This window comes from Centropristis striata, chromosome 2 (genome assembly GCF_030273125.1).
Source record: "Centropristis striata isolate RG_2023a ecotype Rhode Island chromosome 2, C.striata_1.0, whole genome shotgun sequence".
Lineage (NCBI taxonomy): Eukaryota > Metazoa > Chordata > Actinopteri > Perciformes > Serranidae > Centropristis > Centropristis striata.
In genome coordinates, this window is record NC_081518.1 from 8,857,262 (window position 1) to 8,880,864 (window position 23,603).

The 23,603-nt window shown below is 39.0% G+C and overlaps 2 protein-coding genes across 6 annotated transcripts; one reads left to right on the forward strand and one right to left on the reverse strand.

Moving 5' to 3' along the window:
- Positions 1-384: 384 nt before the first annotated feature.
- dcun1d2b (DCN1, defective in cullin neddylation 1, domain containing 2b) lies at positions 385-9,253 on the reverse strand. 4 transcript variants are annotated; one of them, XM_059350876.1, is made up of 7 exons: positions 9,149-9,253; positions 6,375-6,591; positions 6,118-6,286; positions 4,341-4,471; positions 4,150-4,232; positions 3,776-3,872; positions 385-2,682 (listed from the first exon to the last, which is right to left on the reverse strand). In XM_059350876.1, the coding sequence occupies exons 2-7, from the start codon at positions 6,547-6,549 to the stop codon at positions 2,606-2,608; spliced, it is 732 nt and encodes a 243-aa protein (XP_059206859.1). In that variant the 5' UTR covers positions 6,550-6,591; positions 9,149-9,253; the 3' UTR covers positions 385-2,605. The 4 variants fall into 4 exon arrangements, with proteins under 4 accessions (XP_059206859.1, XP_059206858.1, XP_059206861.1 ...); XM_059350875.1 differs by lacking the exon at positions 9,149-9,253 and adding an exon at positions 8,310-8,333; XM_059350878.1 differs by lacking the exon at positions 9,149-9,253 and adding an exon at positions 8,129-8,149.
- A 64-nt stretch (positions 9,254-9,317) lies between these two features.
- Positions 9,318-21,646, forward strand: tmco3 (transmembrane and coiled-coil domains 3). 2 transcript variants are annotated; one of them, XM_059350872.1, is made up of 14 exons: positions 9,318-9,421; positions 12,528-12,841; positions 13,596-13,763; positions 14,384-14,563; positions 15,163-15,363; positions 15,460-15,588; positions 15,702-15,794; positions 16,575-16,761; positions 17,326-17,443; positions 17,535-17,730; positions 17,869-18,019; positions 18,119-18,198; positions 19,086-19,235; positions 20,242-21,646. In XM_059350872.1, exons 2-14 carry the CDS (start codon positions 12,584-12,586, stop codon positions 20,353-20,355), a joined length of 2,025 nt encoding a protein of 674 aa, XP_059206855.1. In that variant the 5' UTR covers positions 9,318-9,421; positions 12,528-12,583; the 3' UTR covers positions 20,356-21,646. The 2 variants fall into 2 exon arrangements, with proteins under 2 accessions (XP_059206855.1, XP_059206856.1); XM_059350873.1 differs by lacking the exon at positions 9,318-9,421 and having other exon boundaries at positions 12,434-12,841.
- Positions 21,647-23,603: the final 1,957 nt, after the last annotated feature.

Here is a 23,603-nt window from a genome sequence, read left to right on the forward strand (position 1 = left end):
TTTCAACACATGACAAAGGTTTTATTATGTGGCAGAACAAGACAGCATAAATGGCGAATACTGATGTTTCTGGGAGAGAACGACTGGTACCTGAGCTCTACCTTCTGTCTATCTCATAGTCAAGAAAGGAGGGGGGATGCATTTAGTGTTTTTAAGAGCAACACTAAATCTTGTAAGGAGAAAAAGCACTGCACCCCTAGATGGCAGCACAAGCATTGTTCTCAAAGTGTTTTTCTCTGTTAGTTCTATGATACTTAAACATGCCTCCATTGCACTACAGTCGCTAATAATCCATGAAAAGCAACAGACTAAAACCTCAAACAGTGTAAAGAAACAGTTAAAATACTCCTAGCTGGGATGTAGATGTTCATTTTTCAAAAAGTCTAGTGTGTAAGTGAACCTACTGTCAAGTAAACTGAGTAGCTCTTTATCCTTATACAGTGCAGCCTGATAAAGAAAAACCTACGACAACAGAAAAAGTGTAAATCAGTGCAGTTTGCAGAGTTGGCAAATCACCTGGATAATAAAAAACAGTCAATGTGCCAGTCAGTTTCTCTTCGTGTACAGCAGTTCACACACTGCAAAACTAAAGTCAACTAAGTATGTAATGCAATAGCATTTTCAAAATGAGGATCCTAAATTGTTGTTGTGATTATAAATGTCATGACCTGTGTTCTCAGATATACATTTTTGTTCCTCTAAAGTTAAATCTATTCTTATTCCTATGGGTTTAACAACCATAATAACAGTGATTCTGCTGGTGCTGAGCTTAAAAAAGCATGCCGCTCTTTCCAATTCTCAAAATGTGGATCTTAACTTTTTCACTGTCGTTCGGTTAAAGTAGGGCTGGGTATGGTTTAAAAAAACAAAACTATACCAGTACCCTTAAAGTGAGTGCTCATTTTGATTTTTACACAGATACATTACACACTGAGCTAGCAACTCAGCACACTCAGACCACACCACAGACTGTACGGGTTGTTGCGGTAGTGGGCCAATCACACATCACATTCAACTGAAGAACGCTCGCAGTAATTTGCTGTGAGCAAAACCATACAAATAGTTATTTTTTTCAAGTTTTTGGTACAAAAAGGATCAATTGCAGGTGTCGTTGGACTAGAGAAGCTTCATAGTACTGGGTTATTTCAGTCGACACCTTGAAGTAGAGCCCGACCAATACTACAGATGGTAAATATTATACACTAATTAATGGCCTGTTACAGACATATATAGGTATCTATATGTATAGGTATGTTGATTTCGATTGTTTGTTTTTAATTATAAATGCCTTTTTCACTGTGTTTTAACTGTAAAGCGTCTTTGAGTACCATGTAAAGCGCTCTATAAATACAATGTATTATTATTATTATCTATCAGTATATGTTGTCCAATGGTGTGAAACTGTTATTACAGAAAAGATAATGCAGATGCTTGGGATGATTTAGAAATGGTGTCATATAGCTACATATTTAATTTTTAATTTATTCTTTATTTTCTAGAATTTGTATTTGTAACATAATACATTGTATGCATAATGTATAATAATGTTGAATTTTTTTATAAATGTATTTGTTTAAGAAATTATCCTTTTGCATACCTTTGTGTTAACTTTGGTGCAAAATCCACATAAAAAGGTCGATTTTTATTTTAGCTTAAAAAAAAGAAAAAGAAAAAAGAAAGAAATATATTGGCGGCCATATTGGTAATCTGTGAATTTTTACCTTTTAAAATCAGTATTGAACACAAATATCCCACCTCGGTCGAGCTCTACCTTTAAGGTATTGAGTATCAATACCCAGCCCTACATTAAGGTGAATCATATTTCTTAACTTCTAATGATAAAAAAACCAAATGAAAACATTTAGCATTGTAAAAGAGGCAATATGTTTAACCCCCCCCAAACACACACACACACACACACACACACACTTACAAACATACGAAGAGCAAGCACACTTTCTCTCCGCTCTCAGTGTGATTGTTAGAGAGCGACACATTCTCAGTGAAAATAATCTACTAGTACTTTACACCCCTCCTCCACGTCCATGGCACTGCTTCACGCTAGCTGACGAATACATGCAGATTTTAACATACTGTTCCATTCACAATTGATAATGTAAGAGGCCACGTCCTACTGCATCTATAACTTAATCCTCTGCGTGTGCTGAAAGTTCACCGCTGCCGTCCGTCCTCGCTGCGCCGAGGGTGCAGATTAGTGAGCCGAGTCCGCAGCGGCTTGAAGCCACACCCATTGGTGATTTGCCCATGAGTGACGAGTTTTAGGGCACCCATGATTTCCATATTGCAATTACAAAGTCTGTCCTTGCCAAAACAAAAAACAAAAAAAACTGAAAAAAACCAACATAATCTCTCTCCTGTTGATTCCCCTCCTGCTTTCCTCTCTGAGCTGGTGTTCCAGGTCGCTCCACAGTCAGTCAAGGCATCTGATGCAGTTGGAAGAACAATCTTTAACGACAAGCTGCAGACAGGCTTATTGAGAAGTTCTCTCTTTTTGGCTCATTTGTATAAAAATCCTCATTCAAAAAAAAAGAAGAAAATTGGGAGAACTACAAACTCCATTCGCTGCATGAAGCCGGGACAAACACTATGTCATGCTGCGCTTACTCGTCACAATCGGCCGAGCAAACTCCACAAAGTCATCTATGAGGACAGGCCACGCCCCTAAAGAGAGAGAAAAACACTGAACATTAGGCCGAGTCCACACGACATGAAGAGGGCTTTCTTTAAAACTGCTTCCAAGGTGAGGACTTTCAGAAACTTCAAATAATAATAATACATTGTATTTGTAAGCGCCTTTCTAATACTCAAGGACACTGAACAATAGTTTAAACTAGACAAAACAGGGAATTAAAAAGAGACACAAGCAATAAAACAAAACAAATATGTTGACATGCAGAAGCAGAGTTTTTTCTTTTACCATCTGAGTGTGCACCACCATCTCCATTCACAAATAAGGTGCCTTTAGGTGCAATGGTTGTTGACATGGCTAACATAGTGCTGGTTTTAACCTTGCTAACAGGACTTTCTACATCTTTACAATTATTCTTCCGCTACACTGAGGAACAGAGGCATCAGGATGTGATATGGAGCGATCAATGCACCATTGCAGTCAGGTAGCCTTGTGGTAATAGTGTTTATTCAGGCTTCTGATGTGCCAGAATCTTCTTCTATGTGTGATTGGCCAATTTGGCTTTAAGGTTATAACACCACATGTTGGTTTGACATTCATTTAACAGTGCTTCAGTAGTGTTTTTGCATTTTCATTTGGATGGAGACTTTTTTTTAAAAACAGTGCTTGCGTGGACAGGATTTCCCCAAAAAATACCCATGTACTGTACATGTGCACTAAAGCTGAAGCTATGAAATCTATTACAATGACTTAGTGGCCAGCTCTGCTACTTAACTGTGTGTCTGGAATGTTTTAAAGTTTTTATTTAATTTTAGGGATGGTCAATTTTAAATATGTGTTACTGTCTTTTAATGCACTGACTGGAGCTGGGGAGAAACAGTATTTTGTTTCTTCTGTGTATGAAAATACTCTGAATCTTGACTAATTGTATCACATGGCATTAACATACATACAGATCATTTTTGTGCAAATTGTAAGTCAAAATAGTCATGAGATGACGTTTGTAGTCTGAGTTAATCAGGGTCACTGACTGAATTATCAGATAAACAACTGCATGTGACCAGCGAATGTTCATCTTTCATTGTAGAAGTAACACATTACTTTATCCTGCTTTAACCACCTCACCTTCCTCATCGTAGTTTGACATGTCGTCTGCGATCATATTGCCGAAGTCCAGGAGGAGGTTCCACGTGTCCTTGGGAATTGAGCGCTTGTGATGCTCCTGAATGCAGCACAGAAAGAGGAGCAGAAGTTAAACATTATTACAATATTAGAAAGACTTGTTGAATGTACTCTGTGGTTAATTTGAGGCTGCTGTTTGGTGTATTTGACCGAAGTGTTCCTGATACTTTTGCTTCTTCATATGCAGTTTGTAAATGAGACAGAAAATGCAAAAGAAAAAGAAAAAAGAAGCACAATTTTGGGAAATCTATATATAAGGAAACATATAGTAAAAAAATAAATCATAAGGTGAAAGAACAACACAGATTTCCTCTCACCAGCAGAAAACAGTTCCAGAGATCCAAAAACTTGAAGCGACCTGTGAGAACTAGATTCCAGTAAGCAACAGCCATCTCGAGGTCTAGGACACAAAGAAAGTAGGATCTTTTAAGAATTACAAAAAAACAACTAAAAGGGACAAGTTTTACTTTTTTAGAAATGTTCTCACATGTTTTGTTCTTACGCTTACCTAAACCTTTCTGACCGGGGTTCTTGGCAAAATTGAAGGTAAACTGGTAAAAGTCTTTGAACTTCCCCGTGTCTTTCAGGTCCTGCTCGAGTCTGGGGAGGATCGCCTTGAGTTTCTCAGGACTGTCACAGCTACAGGATACATTAATAAAAAACAAACACAATCCTGTTATTATTAATATACTGGTACACTGTGTAGTCTAAAGTTACTGACCATGTAAATTGTTGTTAAACTCACATTTAATACTTGTGCTCATACAAAACACCTACATCTTACAAAAAAACTTTTATAACTTATTTCTACTTAGAAATATCACCTCAAAAGGGATAGTTGGAGTGGAGTTATATGAGCTACACACTTTATTTAGAATATATTCATTGTTTACCTTGCCGGACAGCCTGTTTAACTTTATACAGGAGGAACTAAAAATGTAATCTATGCTCTCTTCAAAAACCCAGACTCCTTTGACAAAAACAGTAATTTTACCTCGCAGAGCGCTGGAGTTACTGGTTGTCTGCTGCCTCGATAGGTTAGTTAGTTTGTGTTATTGTGTTTAGGCTTCGCTCAGATACACCAAAGTCACACAATAACACAAACAGACTAACTTATCGAGGCAGCAGTAAACCACCAACTCCAGTAATCTGCGAGGTAAAGTGACTGTTTTTGTCAATGGAGTCTGGTCACTTTGAAGAGAACATACATCTAAAAAAATTAGAATATTGTGAAAAAGTTCAGTATTTTTGTCAATTATTTCAGAAAGTGAAACTTGTATATTATATAGATTCATTACACATGGAGTGAAATATTTCAGGCCTGCATTTCTTTAGCTGGCCAGTCCAGCCCAGTAGCACCATGGTCACTGAAGCAGCTTTTGGTACCTTTGCCAGTGTGGGCAGGTGCCAAGTCCTGCTGGAAAATGAAATAAGCATCTCCAAAGAGCTTGTGGAAGCATGAAGAGCTCTAAAATGTCCTGCTACATGGCTGCTATGTTGACTGTGGACTTCAGAAAACTCCAACATGGAGCTTTTTCACAATATTCTAATTTTCTGAGACACTGACTTTTGGGTTTTCATTATCTCTAAGCCAGAATCATCAAAATTACAAGAAAAACAGGCTTGAAATATTTCACTCTATGCGTAATGAACCTATATATTGTATGAGTTTAACTTTCTTAATGATTTCTGAAACTTTTTCATGATATTCTAATATTTTAAGATGTACCTGTAATTTCAGTTCCCTCTCAGAAAGAACCATCTTTTCTAAATAAAGCATAAACTTAAAAGGATATTGATTTTTTTAGGTGCCCCCTCCCACAGCAGTACATTGCTGAGCTTCTGTGTCAGTTCTCCTGCCTGCTTCTTCAAACTCTAATATGGGTGATACACTGACTATGCACAAGTACCTCATACAGCCCTACTTCAAAAAAATCCAAACTTGTTGACGACAGAGCTTTTTCCACCACCTCATCAACTCTCTGGAAATCCCTCCCTACACACATCGGCAATTCAGACTCACTCCACGCTTTCAAAAATCAACTCAAAACCTTTTCAAGATAACTTACAAGACCTGACTCCCGCCGATAAACCTGAACTCATAATTTCTCATCTGTGTTTTGTTTTTTTTCTGCATTTTGTGTTTGTGTGTCTCAAATTTGTTATGTTAAGTGACTTTGAGTACCTTTTAAAAGCACTATAAAAATCAAATCTATTATTATTATGATGTGCCAAGAATGCAGTGGCTTCAAAAAATTGTAGATTTCAGTATCAGTGTGGCTCACCCGAGCTCAGCCATGCCATCCAGGAACTCTTTCCTGCTGAACTCGCACTGCGTGGCCGCTCTGAACTTCCATGCCACTACAAGTATGCTCATGCTAGCCGGGTCCAGCGTCAGGTCATCGCAGAACTGCTGGATCCCGTCAATGCCTATCTTGTTCTCATCCTGGGGGTCTGCAAACACCGCCGAGAAGAGTGAGTAAAGCAGTGGCAATGTGTAACAGACAAGTGCTGATATCAAAAGAAGTTTTGAAACACTTGCCTTTGTATCTGTTGTAGAGCTGCTCCAGCTTCTTGCGGTCCACTGAGGTTTTCATGGATTCTTTGTAGTAGAGGTCTGGATTCTGGAAGTAGTTGTCTGTGGCGACTTCTAGTTTCCAGTCATTCTGTGTCAGGCAGTACACGGCTGTCCTCTCCCCGGCCTGTGTGAAGGACATGAACTGCCGAACCTTGTCCTTCTGGGATGACTTCAACTTGTGCTGTAAAACAAGCAGGCACAGAATGTAAATGCAGGGCTGGAGGAACCTGTTACGGCTTCATCAGCCCCCTTACATACATGCAAATTACCCCAATCCATTTTACCCCCCCCAAAAACACCTGGTATCAGAATACTACCTGTATAAATTTGTTAAGAATATGAATCATGTAAGCACAATATCAAGTCAAATATTAAACTTATTTCTCAAGTGTGTTAATTGAGTTTTGTTCTTTTTTTGGAAACACATCACAAAAATTACACAAAGCTCAGAATAATACTGGTCTATACATAATCAGCATTAACAATAGTGACTTGGCTCTTATTTTAACCAAAAATAAAAGCAAAGCTATAATAATAAAAGCTCAGATGGCAATGGGGTATTGTATCTACAATGTTATAAGCAAGGAACTGAAGAGGGGGAACATAATTAGTCAAACACTCCATGATTATCTTACACCAGTTTGCTTTAGTGGGAAGTTTGCTAGATTTTAACAGTGTTTCTGCAGAAGCCCTCTTCTTTTCAGTTTTCACTCTGTTCTAGCAGTGCATATTACCAAACAAATTATGAAATTATTGTCAGGCTGCTAAATTAATCAAACTTTTTAGCAAAAACTACACATGATTTGGAAACACAGAAGAAGCAATATTTCTTCAAGACAAAATATGTGTCAAAATACCATTCTGAATTAAATATTGTGCTGATGAAAGTTGTCTCAGCCTATAAATGATGTTCTACAGACTTTAGAAAAACTCTTCCTATGGTAAAGGATCTTGAAGAAAAAAATCACACACAATGACAATGAGATAATTCCCTCCAATATTGTGAATCATATGGCAATTGCAATATCAGTCAAAATAATCACAATTTTATATATTTTTTCCATAGTGTGCAGCACAATGCTACACCCACAACCCTGAGGGTCTGGACGGGTCTATATCCCTGGGACAGATGGTAATCCGTCCCTGGGGTAAGCGGGGTGCAGAAGACATGCATGTGGAGTTGAGGCTGCAGATCAACATTAACACAACAACACACAGCCTAAACTTTCTGAACATCTGAATAAGAGTGATAAGAGTGGGATTGCTGTAAACTTGATCTGTATACAAACACGGTTGGGTTTGGATTTTACTTAAACAACACGCACCATGACTATAAGATCTGGTCATTTATAAAAGTAAGACTCACACTATGCGTGCAACATCCTATAGATAAGTAGCCTATAAGTGCCTGAGGGGGGAAAGAAAACACTGTCACTTCCAAATGCGCCACCAGTTTACAAATAAATACCTCCTTATGTGCATTTAATCTAGACGGTCATCGGGAGGATTGCACGTCTTTGTAGAGCTGCAGACCTGACCCACCCGATCATCAAACAGCAAATTCACCGTGACAGGCCAGTGTTTGGTGACCGGGTCTGATCGTGCGGGCTCTCTCCTTTCTGACCCGGGGCAGCAGCACCACAGGCGACTTACCAAAAAGGGAAAGGTACGTGCGGCGGCAAGTGCGGGTGTCCGATCTCAAAATACCAACAACTGACCTTCCATTTCCCTCATATTCCCGACACACATCACCCTGGCAATGCGACACTTTGCTGAGGACACCCCGACCCCCCCGTACCGGTGTGTCCCCTTAACGGCAATGACAGCCGTTACCGGGTTTGGGACTTGTTTAACGGAGCTAACGAATTGCCCCGGTTTCTCATTTTTAATCTTACCTACCATTTTATCACACGCTGTTTTGGCCCACTTGATATCCAATTACCCCTTGTGCGCATGCGCGAAAGAACTGCGCTACTGTAGTTCGAATGGCTTCATGGGAAATGTAGTTTTGTGGCGCTACAAATCCCACAGGCCCTGTGTTTTGAAGGTTTTCAACACCTTTAGCCTACTTTTCTGCATTAACAGACAACTGTTTCGGCGAAATGTTTTTTTGTTCTCAAAGTGCTTCTACTAAAAACATTTTAAGGGGGAAACAGTCACATAAATGAAGAAAAGTGTCAGTTACCTCCTCATTAAAAACAAACGTTTGGTGCAAGACAGTCGACGAAACTCGACTTTGAACTCAATTCCCACTTAGTTGTTGTGTTTTTAAAAGAAATTGTCTTACTGTGAAGACACGTCAAACCAATTTGTAGTTTACTTGCAAAAACATAACATCTGAAAAAAAAACTACAACTCCCATAATCAAGCCATATCGAGATGTTTCGGAAGTAATCTTAAAATGGATCAAAGTTAAATCGATGTGATTATATTGTAGAAAAACAATGTAGCAGTTGTTCAGTTTTATCCTCCGATTATGTAGACGCTATAATGACACCTCTCGATTAGCTGTTTTTATAAAAAAAAAATATATTTTAAAAAAAGTTACCGATATTAACAGAGCTTTAACTGTTGGTGTCATGGGTGTGTGTGGACTGACTCAGCTGGCTGGAGCTGGTCTGACAGCTCTCAGGGAATTTGTGGGCTAACTTAGCTTTACTTACAGATCCGGATTAGAAATCAGGTTTAACTTTACACACATTAAAAACCGGAATGTCACCAGCGGCAGTCGCACCTACCTGGACGAAGTGAAGCTATCATACCCGGTGCTAGCAGGAATAATGTTACCGAGGGTTGGGGGTCGAAGTAAACATGAAGTTGGTCGCAAAGTGAGCCGGTGAACGCCTGCACCGACGCTGGATCAGCTATGTGGCAGCGGGAGGAGGGGTGTCGGCGGTGCCTGTGGTGGTGGTGGTGCGGTACAACAGCATGATTGTTCCCTTCTTCTTCAGCTTCTCCTTCAGTCGTGGAGGAGTGGAGTTGGGAGCCAGGACACTGCACATACTTCGCAGGTAGTTGCAGCCCTTTTTTACTTTATTTATCTGCTTCCATTTAAAACTAATTGCGTAATCTGGGTTTGGGACGTTGAACTGATTCATAATTTCACCGCCCCATAGTGTTTCCTGACACATCAGTCATGCCTGGGGAGCTTTGTATGATGTTCCTCTTTAGCTGCCAGGAGTTTTTTGATTCTCAGTGTAGTTTCTTTGACATTTAAATCGTCACACTGTTAAAATAATCGGCTAAATCTTTTTTGTCAAATTTTTTTTTTTTTTTGCCTAAATCATCTCATGACGTCGGCCACCTATGGTAAAATCGCCAACATCCCATAGACTATATACATCGATCAGATCATGTGATTTTACCCCTTTAAGATAATGGCCTATGTCAAGTGTGTGACTTAAGATGGTTTGTTATGCCTAAATCAGAATAAAATGTGACTTAGGCAATTTTTGAACATGCCTTTGTGACTTAAACAAGATATGGTAACACTTTATTTTGAAGGTGTCTCCATAAGAGTGACATGAGCATGTCATAAACATGACATGGGATGTGTCATGTACATTAATGACACTTTGAAGTAACATTAATGTTTATGATACTTGTCATGACAGGCTTGTGTGACTCTTATGTAGACACCTTCAAAATAAAGTGTTGATGATGATGGTGGTATTCAGCTGTTTGTATGCATATAGTTTCAAATATGTTCATGCATCCATCAGTTTAGATTAACCTCCAGGTTTCTGCTCACTATAAAAGACAACCTGTCAAAACTTCAGTGCAGATGAGTGGTGTAAAGTAGACATGACTTAAAAGTTGGTTTTGAGTTACATGTATCTTACCTGAATTGTGATTTTTCATGTAATTTGATACATCTACTCCACTACATTTAAGAGTAGGGTAGGGCGATGTGGCCAAAATCTTCTCCCGTGATAGGTCATATCACGATAACAGTATATAGCCCTATTATGGTATAGCATCATTTCTATTAATTTAAAAAGAAGTACTACAGCACACACCACACAAAACAGTCACAGTTTGGTTAGGTTTAGGCTATAAAACTTATTGGTCAGGCTTAGGGAAAATAACTACTTGGTTAGGTTTAGGAAAAGATTGTGGTTTGGGTTAAAATAAGTATGCAAAAGTTGCAACCACTCAATGAAAACTATATATAAGATTGACATGTTTTGGTTGTTTTGACGAAATATATAATTATATTGCCCTGCCCCATTCCAGAGAGAAATATTGTACTAAGTTTTTACAGACAAACCAGCTAAGTTTATCAAAATATGACACCCTGATATAGAAGAATCCACTTAACAGTTTGTGAATTGTGCTACTGGTATCTAGCAGCAGTAGCAGTGTGGCTGCAGTCCAGTTGAGGGAAAAAGGATAGAGGAGGAGTTTGGAAAGTAAACATCACTCCACTTGACAAAGGTGCGGCCCATTTTGGGTGTGAGCTGAATGCATTGACTCATTAATGTGTAAAGCAAGCACATGATGTAAGGTTATGAGGGGGCATGCCGTGCAGGGGAAAGCTGTTTCTCATATTGGCTCAGTTCTTAGACTTCACATGTAATGAGATCACAGTGCGTGGAGGCAGAATAGCAAGAACTGCTGGAATTTATACATGTGACGTGCTCAGTCTAGTCAAGTGCACTTAACACAGAGTGACAAGGTACTATTAGCTCCTAAAAGCAGCCAGTAGGACAGACCACAGGTGAGTATGCACAGCTGTTGTTTAAACTGTTCAGCTGCAATAAAATGATTAAACTTGAGATGACACTAGTAAGAAGTACACAAAAGCACTGAGGAGGCCAAAGATGGTAGAACTGTAGGTCAGTGATTCCCAAATGGTGAGCGATGGCAAGTCCAGGTGTGCCTTGAAATTTTGTGACAACTATACGCTATTAATGCATTATGACTCACAGCAGTGTTGCCAAAATGAGTGCCTACTGGTAGCAGGAGGTCATCATTTCCTCATACTTAAATTTAATAATTGCTATTTTAAACATGTGGTGAATGTTGTCAAGCAGTTGCAGGTTGGTTAGCTTTAGGCACAATAAGAGTTGAATCGAGGTGCTCTGGCTTAGCTGGTTAAAGCACCTGCCTTGTGAACAGGAAATCCTGAGTTCAAATCCCAGCAGTGCATCTGACTGCAGCTGACACTTCACATGGTGAAACAACCCAAATGAGCTTTTGGTCAAAACCACCCATATTGCGGTTCATGGGGCATTCTAAAAATAATGCACAATTTATTTGCCACCAGGACGGCCCTTAACATGTCACTTTACATACAAGTACGGTTTGTGGTTGTAAAAAAAGGCTGCAGTTTTATTGAATTTAGGCTACAGAACCACTGATAATAATCATTGTGTTTTGGTTAGTCGCCTATTTAAAGAGTGTATAAGGACATAGAACATTATGGTTGAAGTTTATGAAGGCAATTCCCATGCCTTAAATATGTCTCATAAGTTGATGATGCTATTTTTTGGTTGATCAAATTTGTTTAGCATATTTGGTGCTAAATTTTGACCATTTGAAACATTAAATGAAAATAATCCCTCCACAATACTATGTCACATTATGTATGACACCACAACTTTGAGGAACACCAAAGAAAAATCCATGATGTAATTTAGTATTAAAAACTTTTATTTATTTTAGAATTTTCTGTAAGAATCAAACTTTCAGTTGTTGTATTGCAAACACTTCTGTTATAGAAACTACTGAGAAACACCCTTATTGTCAAATGCCTTAAAATTGAGCTTGCTACAGCGTCTGAAAGACAGAACGCTACGAGGATTTGAAGACATGTACATCAACAGATCAACAGGAGCAAATAGTGTATTTGTTGGGGACTATTTTCAGCTGCAGATCTGTTGAGAAAGTGAGCATTAATATGGTGTATAAATTGACCGAGTGCAACAGACTGTGTCACTGATGTGCTCTTAGTTTTTGTACAACAATGGAGGTCTATGGCACAAAGAAATAAACTATACACTGATAGCACTTTTCATTGGATCTGTTGATCTTTTAAACTTTCCTGATCTCTCCAGTACACCCTTTGAGTCCATGCATATGTAACAAAGAAGCCTTTTCTTTTTCCCTTCCCAGATCCTTTTCTCTTCATTGATCTTCACACTCGGGTGAAGACAGAAGTAGAGGTTTGGATGCAGGTTGTATGTTGGCTGCTGTGCCTTGGCACGGCGGGCGCACTTGCCGTGCTGCAGAAGGACCAGGTGGCCCAGCACGCCATCAAGCTTTATCGAGGCAAAGGGGCCACGCACGGCCACAGCTGGGTGACCAGCAACTGCAAGCGGCTGGTGGGTCTCCTGCGTCAGAAGAATGTGGTCGTCAGGAAGCTGGCTGCCGCTGCTGACGCTGTTAGACGAGACCGGGCCCTATCAGAACCAGAGAGGCTGTTTCAGGTACCAGACTGAGAGTAAATACCAGATGGAGCAAAGACCAGCTGGTGATTAGCAACTGCTGTTCAGCTTTGTGTTTTTATAACCTGTAAAGTACATAGTGTGTGAGACAAAAGGTCTTATCAGGGTGGTGTCTTTGTCCATCTCTGTGTTGACACAATAGCTCATCAGTAATACCTGTTCATGTTTCATTCTTTCAGTTCAGGTCTCAAGATTACAGAGGAGATGCCCTGGTTAAACTGGAGCTGCACATGACATTTATTGTCATAATGCAACAATCAGTCAGTTGTTCTTTTAGATCAATTCGTTATTCTCACCATTTAAAAAGTGTCAGAAAATAGTTCAAAATGCCCTTTACAAATACCCAAAGCTACTAATTTGATGTCTTAAAAACCAGAAGATATTTATTTTGCGATAACACAAAACAGAAATCAATCAGTTGATAAAACAACTAAGTGTTTCAGCTGTGGGTTAGATAATGGCCCGACACTTGGCAGGTTCAGTGGCTTCTTGTTACATCATGAGAAGCTTTTCAAGCCAAATCAAGTGAAGTAGATACTTTCCTTGCAGTAATCACCATTATTCTCATTTTAACCTTGTTTTAACCTCTATTTGTATTTGTCTCATGTCCAGTCACTGAAGACACGTAACTTGCTCGTGTCTGGTGTTTCAAATTGTGCAAAAGTGCTTCAGTAAAAAAAAGGATGTCAGATATTTCAGTTTAATGACTGATTGGTGTTTCCTCGTCTGCATTCAGGTTCATACTCTGGAGGTCATCCAGAAGGAGCTGAATGAGAGCGAGCACCTGGTGTTCCAGGCGGTGCACGGCCTGCAGAGGGTGCTGCAGGGAGACTACAGGGACGTGGTCAACATGAAGGAGAGCAGCAGACAGAGGCTGGAGGCCCTCAGGGAGGCTGCCATAAAGGTGGGCACTGGTGTTTCTGTTACAAAGAGTAATACATCTTCAATTGTTTTCATGTTCTATTTCAATTTTGTATTAACAACCTTGATGTTGTTCATTTGCCACAACGTGAAAATTAATCATTATTTTCGGGGGGGTTTTGATTTTGTAAATCGGGATATTTTGTATTAGTAAACCATAATTTTTATGTTTAGCCTGTAAAATGAAAAATAGTGACTTCTTCAAAATTGTTTTGTTTCATTGGAGAAACAGCCAACTCAGAGGTATTAAATTTAAAACATAAATTCCGCAGGCAATGCAAATCTTTATATTTTAGGGGCCAGCAATTGTTGTTATTTTTTCAGTAATAACTAATTTAAGTTAATCAAATAATTGGATAATTGTGTCAGTTTTAGAGCTTATTGTGGTATAATTCTGCAACAATTCGTTTTCCATATAAAGGATTTTGGAGCAAACTGTATTAAAACTGTCAAAAAAAGACAGGCACTCACATTCCACCCCAATTTTAAAGGCAGAGTGATATCATGTATAATTGTATGCTTTATATCCTCTGAGTGTATTTAGTGTTTTTCTGTTAACATGTCTGTAGAGCTTCTTGCTAATACACACCTGTCGCCTCTCAGGAGGAGCAGGAGTACGTGGAGCTGGTGGCTGCTGAGAAGCACCAGCAGGAAGCTCTTAAGAGCGCTTTAGCCCAGAATAAGACTCTGTCCATGCTGGATGAGATCCTGGAGGACGTCAGGAAGGCAGCAGACCGGCTGGAAGAGGAAATCGAAGAGCACGCCTTTGACAACAACAAACAGGTCAGAAAACAACATTGACAGACTTTACGTCACTTGATATGTTTAACCCTTTATAGGGCACTCCTGGAAATTAAAAATGTCAACCCTGAAGTGTTATTGGAGGATATTACAAGACTTTTTGCATTATATTGTAAATCGAGGTCAATTGAGTGATTATTATTATTATATTTATTATAGTCTCTTTCCCTACAATAGACAATAACACATCATTTGCATCCATCACCACTTTTCATCATCTTTCATCTTTTACCTTTAAACTATTTATTATCATTTTAGACTACTTATTACATATGCGTAATGTCTGAATGTCTTTTTTTAAAGCACCTTATATATGAGAAGCACACGTAAATTTAGTTGCATACTTTTTTAATACAATGACTATAAAGGAAAGCTTGTGTGTGATTTACTGATTAGTCAGATGCCACAGTGTCACTTTCTGTGATGTAGAAACCCATGTGGTTCAATGACCCCATGGAGAGCGAGGAGACCTGTTATAGATGTCTCAAGACTCAAGTTACCAAATATGGTTCTTTGCCTGATAAAGGGTTAAGACACTTGAAGACTGAACGCCTCCTTTCACACTCAATGTTTGTGTGTAGATGAAAGGAGTAAATGTTGAGGCCGTGTTGAGAGTGGAGGATGACGAGGAGAACGGAGGGAAGAGGAAGAACAAGTCCAAGCAGAAGGAAGTGGAGGATGACCTGGGGCTGAGCATGCTCATCGACTCCCAGAACAACCAGTATGTCCTGACCAAACCACGAGACTCCACCATGCCAAGAGCAGACCATCACTTCATCAAGGTCAGTTTATTCCTCCCGTTCACGACCAATGCAGTTTGTAATATTTGAAGCATTAAAACATTTTCCTGACATGTTTTTTGCAACATGTATGTGCAGGATTTGGTGTCAGTGGTGATGCTGTCGCTGCCTTGTGGTTGGATTTGCAGTCTGGTCGGACTTCCTCCCATGTTTGGATACATCATCTGTGGGGTCCTGTTAGGTCCCTCTGGCCTCAACAGCATCAAGGTGTGTGCGTGTGTGCGTGTGTGTGTGTGTGTGTGTGTGTGTGTGTGTGTGTGTGTGTTTATAAAAAACGAATCTAGTCTGTTCTGGTTTTTCATGTGAATGTCTGTCTTCAGTCTATGGTCCAGGTGGAGACTCTGGGGGAGTTGGGTGTGTTCTTCACCCTCTTTCTGGTGGGATTGGAGTTCTCACCTGAGCGACTCCGAAAGGTAAGCAAGAGGGATTTCAATTTCGGATGAAAAATGTATAATAACGTCAACTTTCGACCCTTATAGCGCACTTTAAAACTCAGAAAGATAGGTAGGCTAATTAGACTTACAGATGAGATGAGTCAGGCGTGGAAATCCAGAGTGAATTGTGTTACTGACCAGGTGTAGGCCTATCACACAATCTCACGCAAGCCACATACAAAATCTTAGGTCAGTCTGACTAACGGTCAGCGAGATATGCCCTAGACAGACACACACACACACACACACACAAACACATACACTTTTATAGGTAGGTTTTCTGTTCAAAATGGCTTTCTTAAAAACCAGTATGAATTCTTTGGATTTTTGGATATGTTTACTACATCTTTTTTTTAGACTTTACTTTCATTGAATCGAACCATTTTCCTCAGTTTATCTTTAGGTATACATTGATGTTACCAGACTAATGCTGAAAAAATGTTAACAAATAACAAAGAAGGGCTTAGTTTTAGGGTTGAAAAGAACAGAGTGTAATCTAATGCTCAAACTGGGAAACTTTTGTTTTTTTGTAACTATTTAATATCTGTATTGTTCTGAGTTAATGTTACCTGAAAAAAGAACCTTTTATAAAATCATTTGTATTTTTTTACTCCACTCATTTTCTTCAGTTAAATTTTTGAATGGCTTAAAATATAGTTTATTTTAGTTAATTACTTACTTTTATATACTAGGCTGATATACAGTATAGTACTCACTGTGTGTGCGTGTTGTTTGTGTCCGTGTGTGTGTGGTGTGTAGGTATGGAAGACATCAGTCCAGGGCTCGTGTTACCTCAGTCTGCTGATGGTGGGAGCTGGTTTGTTGTGGGGACAAGTCCTGCGGATTCGACCCACTCAGACAGTCTTCATCTCCACCTGTCTTTCTCTGTCCAGCACGCCACTCGTGTCCCGCTTCCTGGCGGGGGGGAGCAGAGGGGACAAAGAAGGTATGAAGGAATGTCTGTGCACATAAATAAACATAGATGAGCACAAGAAGTAATACAGCAGCATGCATTCACCATGCAGTTATACAGCAGATCTAAAAATTGAGGAAAGAGCCTTGATATTTTACTTGTATTCAGACTTGATGACATTTCCATCAAGATTTTAATTTAAATTGTGCACAGCTTCTTTTTGTATTTTTATATCATACTTGTACCATAATGTGAACAGCTTATCCTTCTAATTTAATGTATTTAATCCTTTCCTTTTCCTGTATTACTCTACATGCCTCTACAAAAAGTCACTCAGTGACAAAAACATTGTTGATATCCAATACAATGAGGCTTATATCTGGCAAAGAGCTCTTGAATATCTTGTTACTTTACATCTATTTCTAGTTCGGTAAGCATCTGTGATTATCCCATGGGTCTAAAACAGAAAGATTTAAAGAAGAGCTCTCATCTAAAGCACGGTGAAACTGAATTTAGTCTCAGTACAGGAATTAACAGTACAGTCGACATTAGTACAGTATTTAGAGTTGTTCTTGATGGTGTGGGTGTGTGTGACAGGTGATCTGGACTACAGCAGCGTTCTCCTCGGGATGTTAGTGATGCAAGATGTTCAGCTCGGCCTCTTTATCGCCGTCATGCCTACTCTGATCCAGGCACAGAGCGGAGACTTGGACAGGTCAGTCAGCCCTTTATGTTTGTTTTGCGTTTGTCCTCTCCTCAACCAAAAACACACACACAGCTTATTTTATTCCCTTTTTGAAACACAGCTTCCTGTTTGGAAGTCTCCGTGTGCTTGGCCTCCTGGCCCAGGTCCTGGTCTCTCTGGCTGCTGTGCTGCTGCTGTGTTTGTTACTCAAATCATTCCTGATTGGCCCTTATTACAAGAAACTGCATGCTGAGAGCAAAGGCAACAAGGAGATCCTGGTGCTGGGGATGGCAGCCTTTGTCTTTTTCATGCTGACGGTATGCACTTTGCTTTTAATCAGTTATTCTCAGAAGAAAAGCTACCCTGTCGTTTTGTTTTTCTCCTGATATTTCTCTTCCTGTACGGTATTATTTGACCTCATTTGAAGAAACTGTTTGTGTTGATTGATACTGCAGGTGACAGAGTTTTTGGATGTTTCTATGGAGTTGGGTTGTTTCCTGGCTGGAGCGCTGCTGTCCACACAGGGTCACATAGTGACCACAGAGGTCATGGGATGCATCGAGCCGATCAGAGATTTCCTCGCCATCATCTTCTTTGCCTCTATCGGTCAGATCCAACACGTCAAATTAAGACAGATCCCAGTTTGTTTGTTGTTTAATCATGTTTCACTTTTGTACCAGTACTGAATCTCCATGTGTGCTGCAGGTCTCCATGTGTTCCCGACCTTCGTGCTGTATGAACTCACCATTCTGCTGGTGCTCACGCTCACACTCGTCATTATGAAGGTACGGCACTTTTCTCTCTTTTTGCTCTTCTTCTACTATAGTCACAGTAGGGGTGAGGAAAACAATTGTGTTTTTGATGCATCCCAATCCAGATGTGGATGATTCTTCATCGATGCAGTGACAGTTGAAAATCAGACAGATAATGTGCGTAACATTATCTGTCTGATTATCGATTATGGACTGTCACTGCATCGATGCAAAATCATCCACAACTGTATTGCGATGCAAGGATTACACAATTATTTTCAACACCCCTAATATATATATATTATTTTCAAAAAAGAGTGGCCCTTGGATGCTACCTAGAGGAATCCCACAACTAGCTTATACAAAATGATTTCCATGTTCCAAAGAGAAAGTAATAAGAATAAATACTAAGATCAAGTAAATATTTCTTTAGGCTAGGCCTATACTATTTATTTTGGTTTACAATTAAATTTGATGTTTAGATATTTTATGTTAACATTCAGTTATAATGAGGAATACACTGCACTAGTATACAAACTTCTTTTTTTATCATTAATGTTTCTTACTACAGTTTGATGCCCTTTTAGTATTGATATCCTAAGTACATCTGCTGTCAGCTGTCTGTTCAGACTCAAGTTATGTTTGTGATGTTTTCCACATTCAGGATCAGGAATGTCCTTACAGCAGTAGGAAGTTGTTAGAAGTTACAACTTGAATCCAAAAGTCGGCTGTACATTTTGTGAAGCACTTTAAATTATAAAAAGTGAACCCACGTTTATCAGACCAGTAGTATTTATTGATGAAAAAGTAAGAGGATGTAATGCATTGTGATGCATCGGGGAATCAAATCGAATCGTGAGACCAGTGAAGATGTACAGCTCTAACTCACAGTCCCTCCTCTCCTCATTTTTTCCTCCCAGTTCGTGATGGCTGTACTGGTGCTCTCCGCCATCCTGCCTCCAAGTTCTCGTCACATACGGTGGATCGTCTCAGCTGGTCTTGCTCAGGTCAGCGAATTTTCCTTCGTCCTGGGCAGCCGTGCACGTCGGGCCGGCATCATCTCCAGAGAGGTCAGTGTCTGAACATATAATCATATTTTACTCTTCAGACAGAAAAGGTGTATATCAACACGGGTCTCTCTTTTTCCTTTTATGTTTATTGCATAAATATGCACAACAAACATTCACACACCAGCCTACCAACACTCTTTATCAGTGGTTAGCTCAATGGAGAGAAAACTATTAGACCCCTAGTTAGGTTGTAAACCTGAAATATAATAAAAAAAAATGATATGTAGACAAGCTGAGAAAGCCAGTTGAAAGTGCATCATAGGAGCTTTCACAATGTGCCATTTATATTTCTAGACCATTTTTAAATTGTGAATTTTCGTTTTGTAGTTTTATTATTTATTATTTTTTCTGCTGTTTTTGTGTGTATTAATGGTTAAAAAAATGGTACATTTCCATCGACACCTGTGTCTTTTGTTTGTATTTTCGGTTCCTGGCAGCTTTATACTTTGTTAATTAAAATAAAATGAAAAATCAGACTGATAGTCAAGTTTGTGTCGAGAAAAAGGAGTCATGCAACAGAGACAGAAATGAATGCATAGGAAGTTGACAAATTTGAACGAAAATCTCCTGGACTTCAGAGGTTTAACAAACTGAAAAAATCAAAGGATTAACTACACGTCTAACAAACCCCACCCACTTCACGCATACAGTCGCGAGATTAGGGACTTCTTTTTTTTTTTAAAGATTATTTTTTTTGGCATTTTTACTGCTTTATTTGATAGAGACAGATAGAAAGGGGGAGACAGAGGGGAAGACATGCAGCAAAGGGACCTCAGGCCAGATTCGAACCCGGGTCCGCTGCAGCAAGCACACGGCCATGTGGTAAGCGCTCTACCAGTGTGAGCCACTGGGACGCCCCAAGATTAGGAACTTCTAATCAAACAAACCTAACATGATCAAAACATACATCACTTGTAGTAATATAATTGTAATACTACCTTCAACTGCTGTAAAGTTATGCATACCCCTTTAATCCCCATTTTCTTACATCTCTCACTGTGTTCAGGTGTACCTGCTGGTCCTCAGCGTCACCACCCTCAGTCTGCTGCTGGCGCCGCTGCTGTGGAAAGTCACCACACACAAATGGGTTCCCCGGGCCGAACGCAAAACAATCACATGACCCAAGCCCACCTCCAGGGCCAAAGGGTTCCTGTGTTACTCATACTACAAAGCTAAGCTGACAGTGAGAAGCACGAGGAGTTAAGTCTTATTCTGAAAAGGTTGGACCAAATCTTCCACTTCCTCTTGATTTAACAGTCAGCTGTTTCTCCACGTCAAGAACATAAAACCTGGCCTCACACTCTTCATTAAGGCACGACATGATCTGGGACTTTAAAGAATCATTGATAGGAAGCACACCTGCTTGACTGTTCAGCGGAAAAGCACAAGTACTTGACGTCCTTTAATGCACTCTTTAATTCTCCTGCATTATGAAGAAAAATCAAACTTTCCCTTTCCACTCTCTGTATGAGTGAAAGTCTTCCTCTTTATCCAATCATCGTCAGTTTTTTCTGCACTTTTCGACCCCAAGTTTTTTCTTATTCCTTGTATAAAGGACCAAATCTGAAGGTTGAAATATGTTAATTTCACATGTTGTCTCTTCTTTTATGTGTGAGTAAAATGTTAGTTTTCGTTTAAAGGGAAAACATTTTGTATAATTTATTATTCCTCGATTTTTTTTTCTTACAATTGACCGTCTCATGTGACTGTTACTGACTTTTATGTTGTTTCAAATAACAGATTGAATTCCTTACTGAAGTGCAAACCTTTCCATCTGCTGTTTTTAATAGATGGTAATTGTATTAAAGCTGATTGTGTGCTCATTGTACTACTGTGAATTTAGCTGTGAAGACCCTCCTAAAACTACAATAACTCCTTTTTAAAAGACTATTACCGTCTTTTATTCCTTAATTTTTGGGCTCTGCATTTTCTTCAAATGTATGTAAACTTTGGTGTAACACACAATAGTGAAAAGTAAGAAATGGAGATAATGAAATATTAGATAGCAGCTCACAAGAAGAAAAAAAAGCTCATCAGAATTTACTGATGTTACATTTAAAGAAAAAACCCTGCACTAGTTACCATTGAATGTCAAACTTATGTGCCTCCTGAACATTGCTCTGCACTGAAAGCGAGCTCCTTTGTGGCATCTCCTGCTGTAAACGTCTTACATTTCATACTGTGCAATGTGTGCGTGTATATATGTATGGGGTGCATACATGTTATATTCTGTTTTATGTTTAACATTTTCTTGCAGTGTGTCAACACAGAGGGGGTATGTTTTTTTCTTCACTGTCCAGTTTACAGGCTCGTGTTGGTGGCTGATGCCGATGAAATGCTGTTTTCATGAAAATGTTCATATATTTTCACATTGTTGAATTCATCCATTTATTTATTAAAAATAAGATGACAAAGAAGTAGTTACTTGATCTTAGTATTTATTCTTAGGACTTTCTCTTTGGAACATGGAAATACATTTTAATAAGCTAGAACTGTAAGTTGTGGGGTTCCTCTAGGTAGCATCCAAGGGCCACTCTTTTTTTGAAAAGTATCTATTTATTAGGGGTGTTGAAAATAATATTGTAATTGATGCATCACAATTTGGTTTACAGAAATTTTGGTTATCAGGAATGTCCTTAAAGCAGTAGGAAGTTGTTAGAAGTTACAACTTGACTCCAGAAGTCGGCTATTCATTTTGTAAAGCACTTTAACCCTCTATGGTACGGTGTTGCGCTCAGGCAACAAACTCATTTTTGGCCTGTAAAATTTCTACAATGCATCTTTTTGAGTGATGCAATACTTTAAAAAAGAGTGAAGAGTATAGGGAACCAATAGCAATGCTTTAATTTATCACATGATCTCCAGGAGGCCATATTGAAACCCTATTTTGCAGACTTCTCCAAAGGAAACAGCTTTGCCATTTTGCGCCACAAAAAAGCTCTCAAAATGTAATTTCATGGCCCTTTTCCATCTGGAAAAAGATGTATTCCTACTAATAGGTGTGTAAACCTTCATTTTCGATAGTGTCATGCAGCTGACAATGGAGAATATGCAAACTCCACTCAGAAGAGCCGCAGGCGGGAGGCGAACATATATATATAATGTTCAAAAGCATACCATTCATCATCATTTTGTTTTGATCTTTATAATTTAACAAAGATATATTTGATGTTGGTTGCAGTAAAGTTAAAGTAAAGACCCCAGAGATTAAGGTAAAGGGTGGGGAGAGCTTATTTTAAGCTAAGGACACTGAACTATTCAGTATTTACATTTTATTAACATCTATCAGAGGAAACTAAGGCAACTTAGCCCAACGTCTGGTTTTATTCTGGTTTTCATAATATATATTTCAGCATTTTAGATAAAATTGCACCACCATGTGGGACATTAAAAGAAAGTGCAGGAAAACAAAGATTAATTTAATGACTCAATATTAATAATGTGTCCTTTTTAATATCGCTGCAGTGTGTCTGCACTGTGTAAGCTGATAACCCACACATTCTGCTGTCAGCAGATTTTGTTACAAACCTCATCATCATCATCCTATTAGCGGCAGTACTGCAGACTTAACGACTTACAAATACTATACAGACTGTTTGTGAATTGATTTTTTTGGCGGTATACTGTTTTTTGGGAAAGCTATAACCAATCAGTGGAGGAATGTCACTCGGTATATTTATATATAGTACTGTACTTTACTACCACTATGAGGTTTTTTATGCATCTTATTTTCAGTTTTTAATTACTTTTAGGATTTTTTCCAACCACTTCCTATCCAGTGAAACCCACATTTGTGATAAATGGGATGAAATGTTCCTTTATTTGTTGAGAAAATTCTGCTACTGCACTCTGTGTTCATCATAACAAAATTTCATCATATTTAATGGGTCATCACAAGTGAAACTCAGCCTGAGGAAACCGTTGTATAATGTCTCATGTGACGCTGGAGGAGCTTTATCAAGTCAGTGAAAATAACCCTCAGTGGCGCAGAGAATGCAAATAAAACAGAAAGTCTGTGTTACAAAGTGGGGTTGTTGAGTTTGAAGATATGAGTGTTTATCAGACAAGAAGAGTTGCATTATGGGAAATGTAGGGACTGAAATCCAGCCTGTCTCTGCCTCTGATGCATTGACTATGATTTTTAATTTGTCTCTCTGAACCCTAAACTGGAATGGAAGTGCAAAATTACATTTTTGGAGTTTCCCTGAATACAAAATGTAAAACGTTACAGATTTTTCATTACAAAAAGTTCACTTTTTAGATTTCAGTGTTTCAAAGTAATGATGATCTTACAGAATATGATGCATTGCTACTATTCAACAGAATATAAAGGAGTTAGAATAGGCACAACCTTAAACATCTACAGCA

Excerpts from the sequence above, each read along its gene's own strand:
- tmco3 (XM_059350872.1), top strand. The coding sequence starts at position 12,584 with ATGCAGGTTGTATGTTGGCTGCTGTGCCTTGGCACGGCGGGCGCACTT. Across the intron at positions 15,364-15,459 it reads CAGACCATCACTTCATCAAG|GATTTGGTGTCAGTGGTGAT; the intron begins GTCAGTTTATTC and ends ATGTATGTGCAG. Across the intron at positions 15,795-16,574 it reads CACCTGAGCGACTCCGAAAG|GTATGGAAGACATCAGTCCA; the intron begins GTAAGCAAGAGG and ends TGTGGTGTGTAG.
- dcun1d2b (XM_059350875.1), bottom strand. Across the intron at positions 4,233-4,340 it reads CCCCGGTCAGAAAGGTTTAG|ACCTCGAGATGGCTGTTGCT; the intron begins GTAAGCGTAAGA and ends TTTGTGTCCTAG. Across the intron at positions 2,683-3,775 it reads GTCAAACTACGATGAGGAAG|GGGCGTGGCCTGTCCTCATA; the intron begins GTGAGGTGGTTA and ends CTCTCTCTTTAG.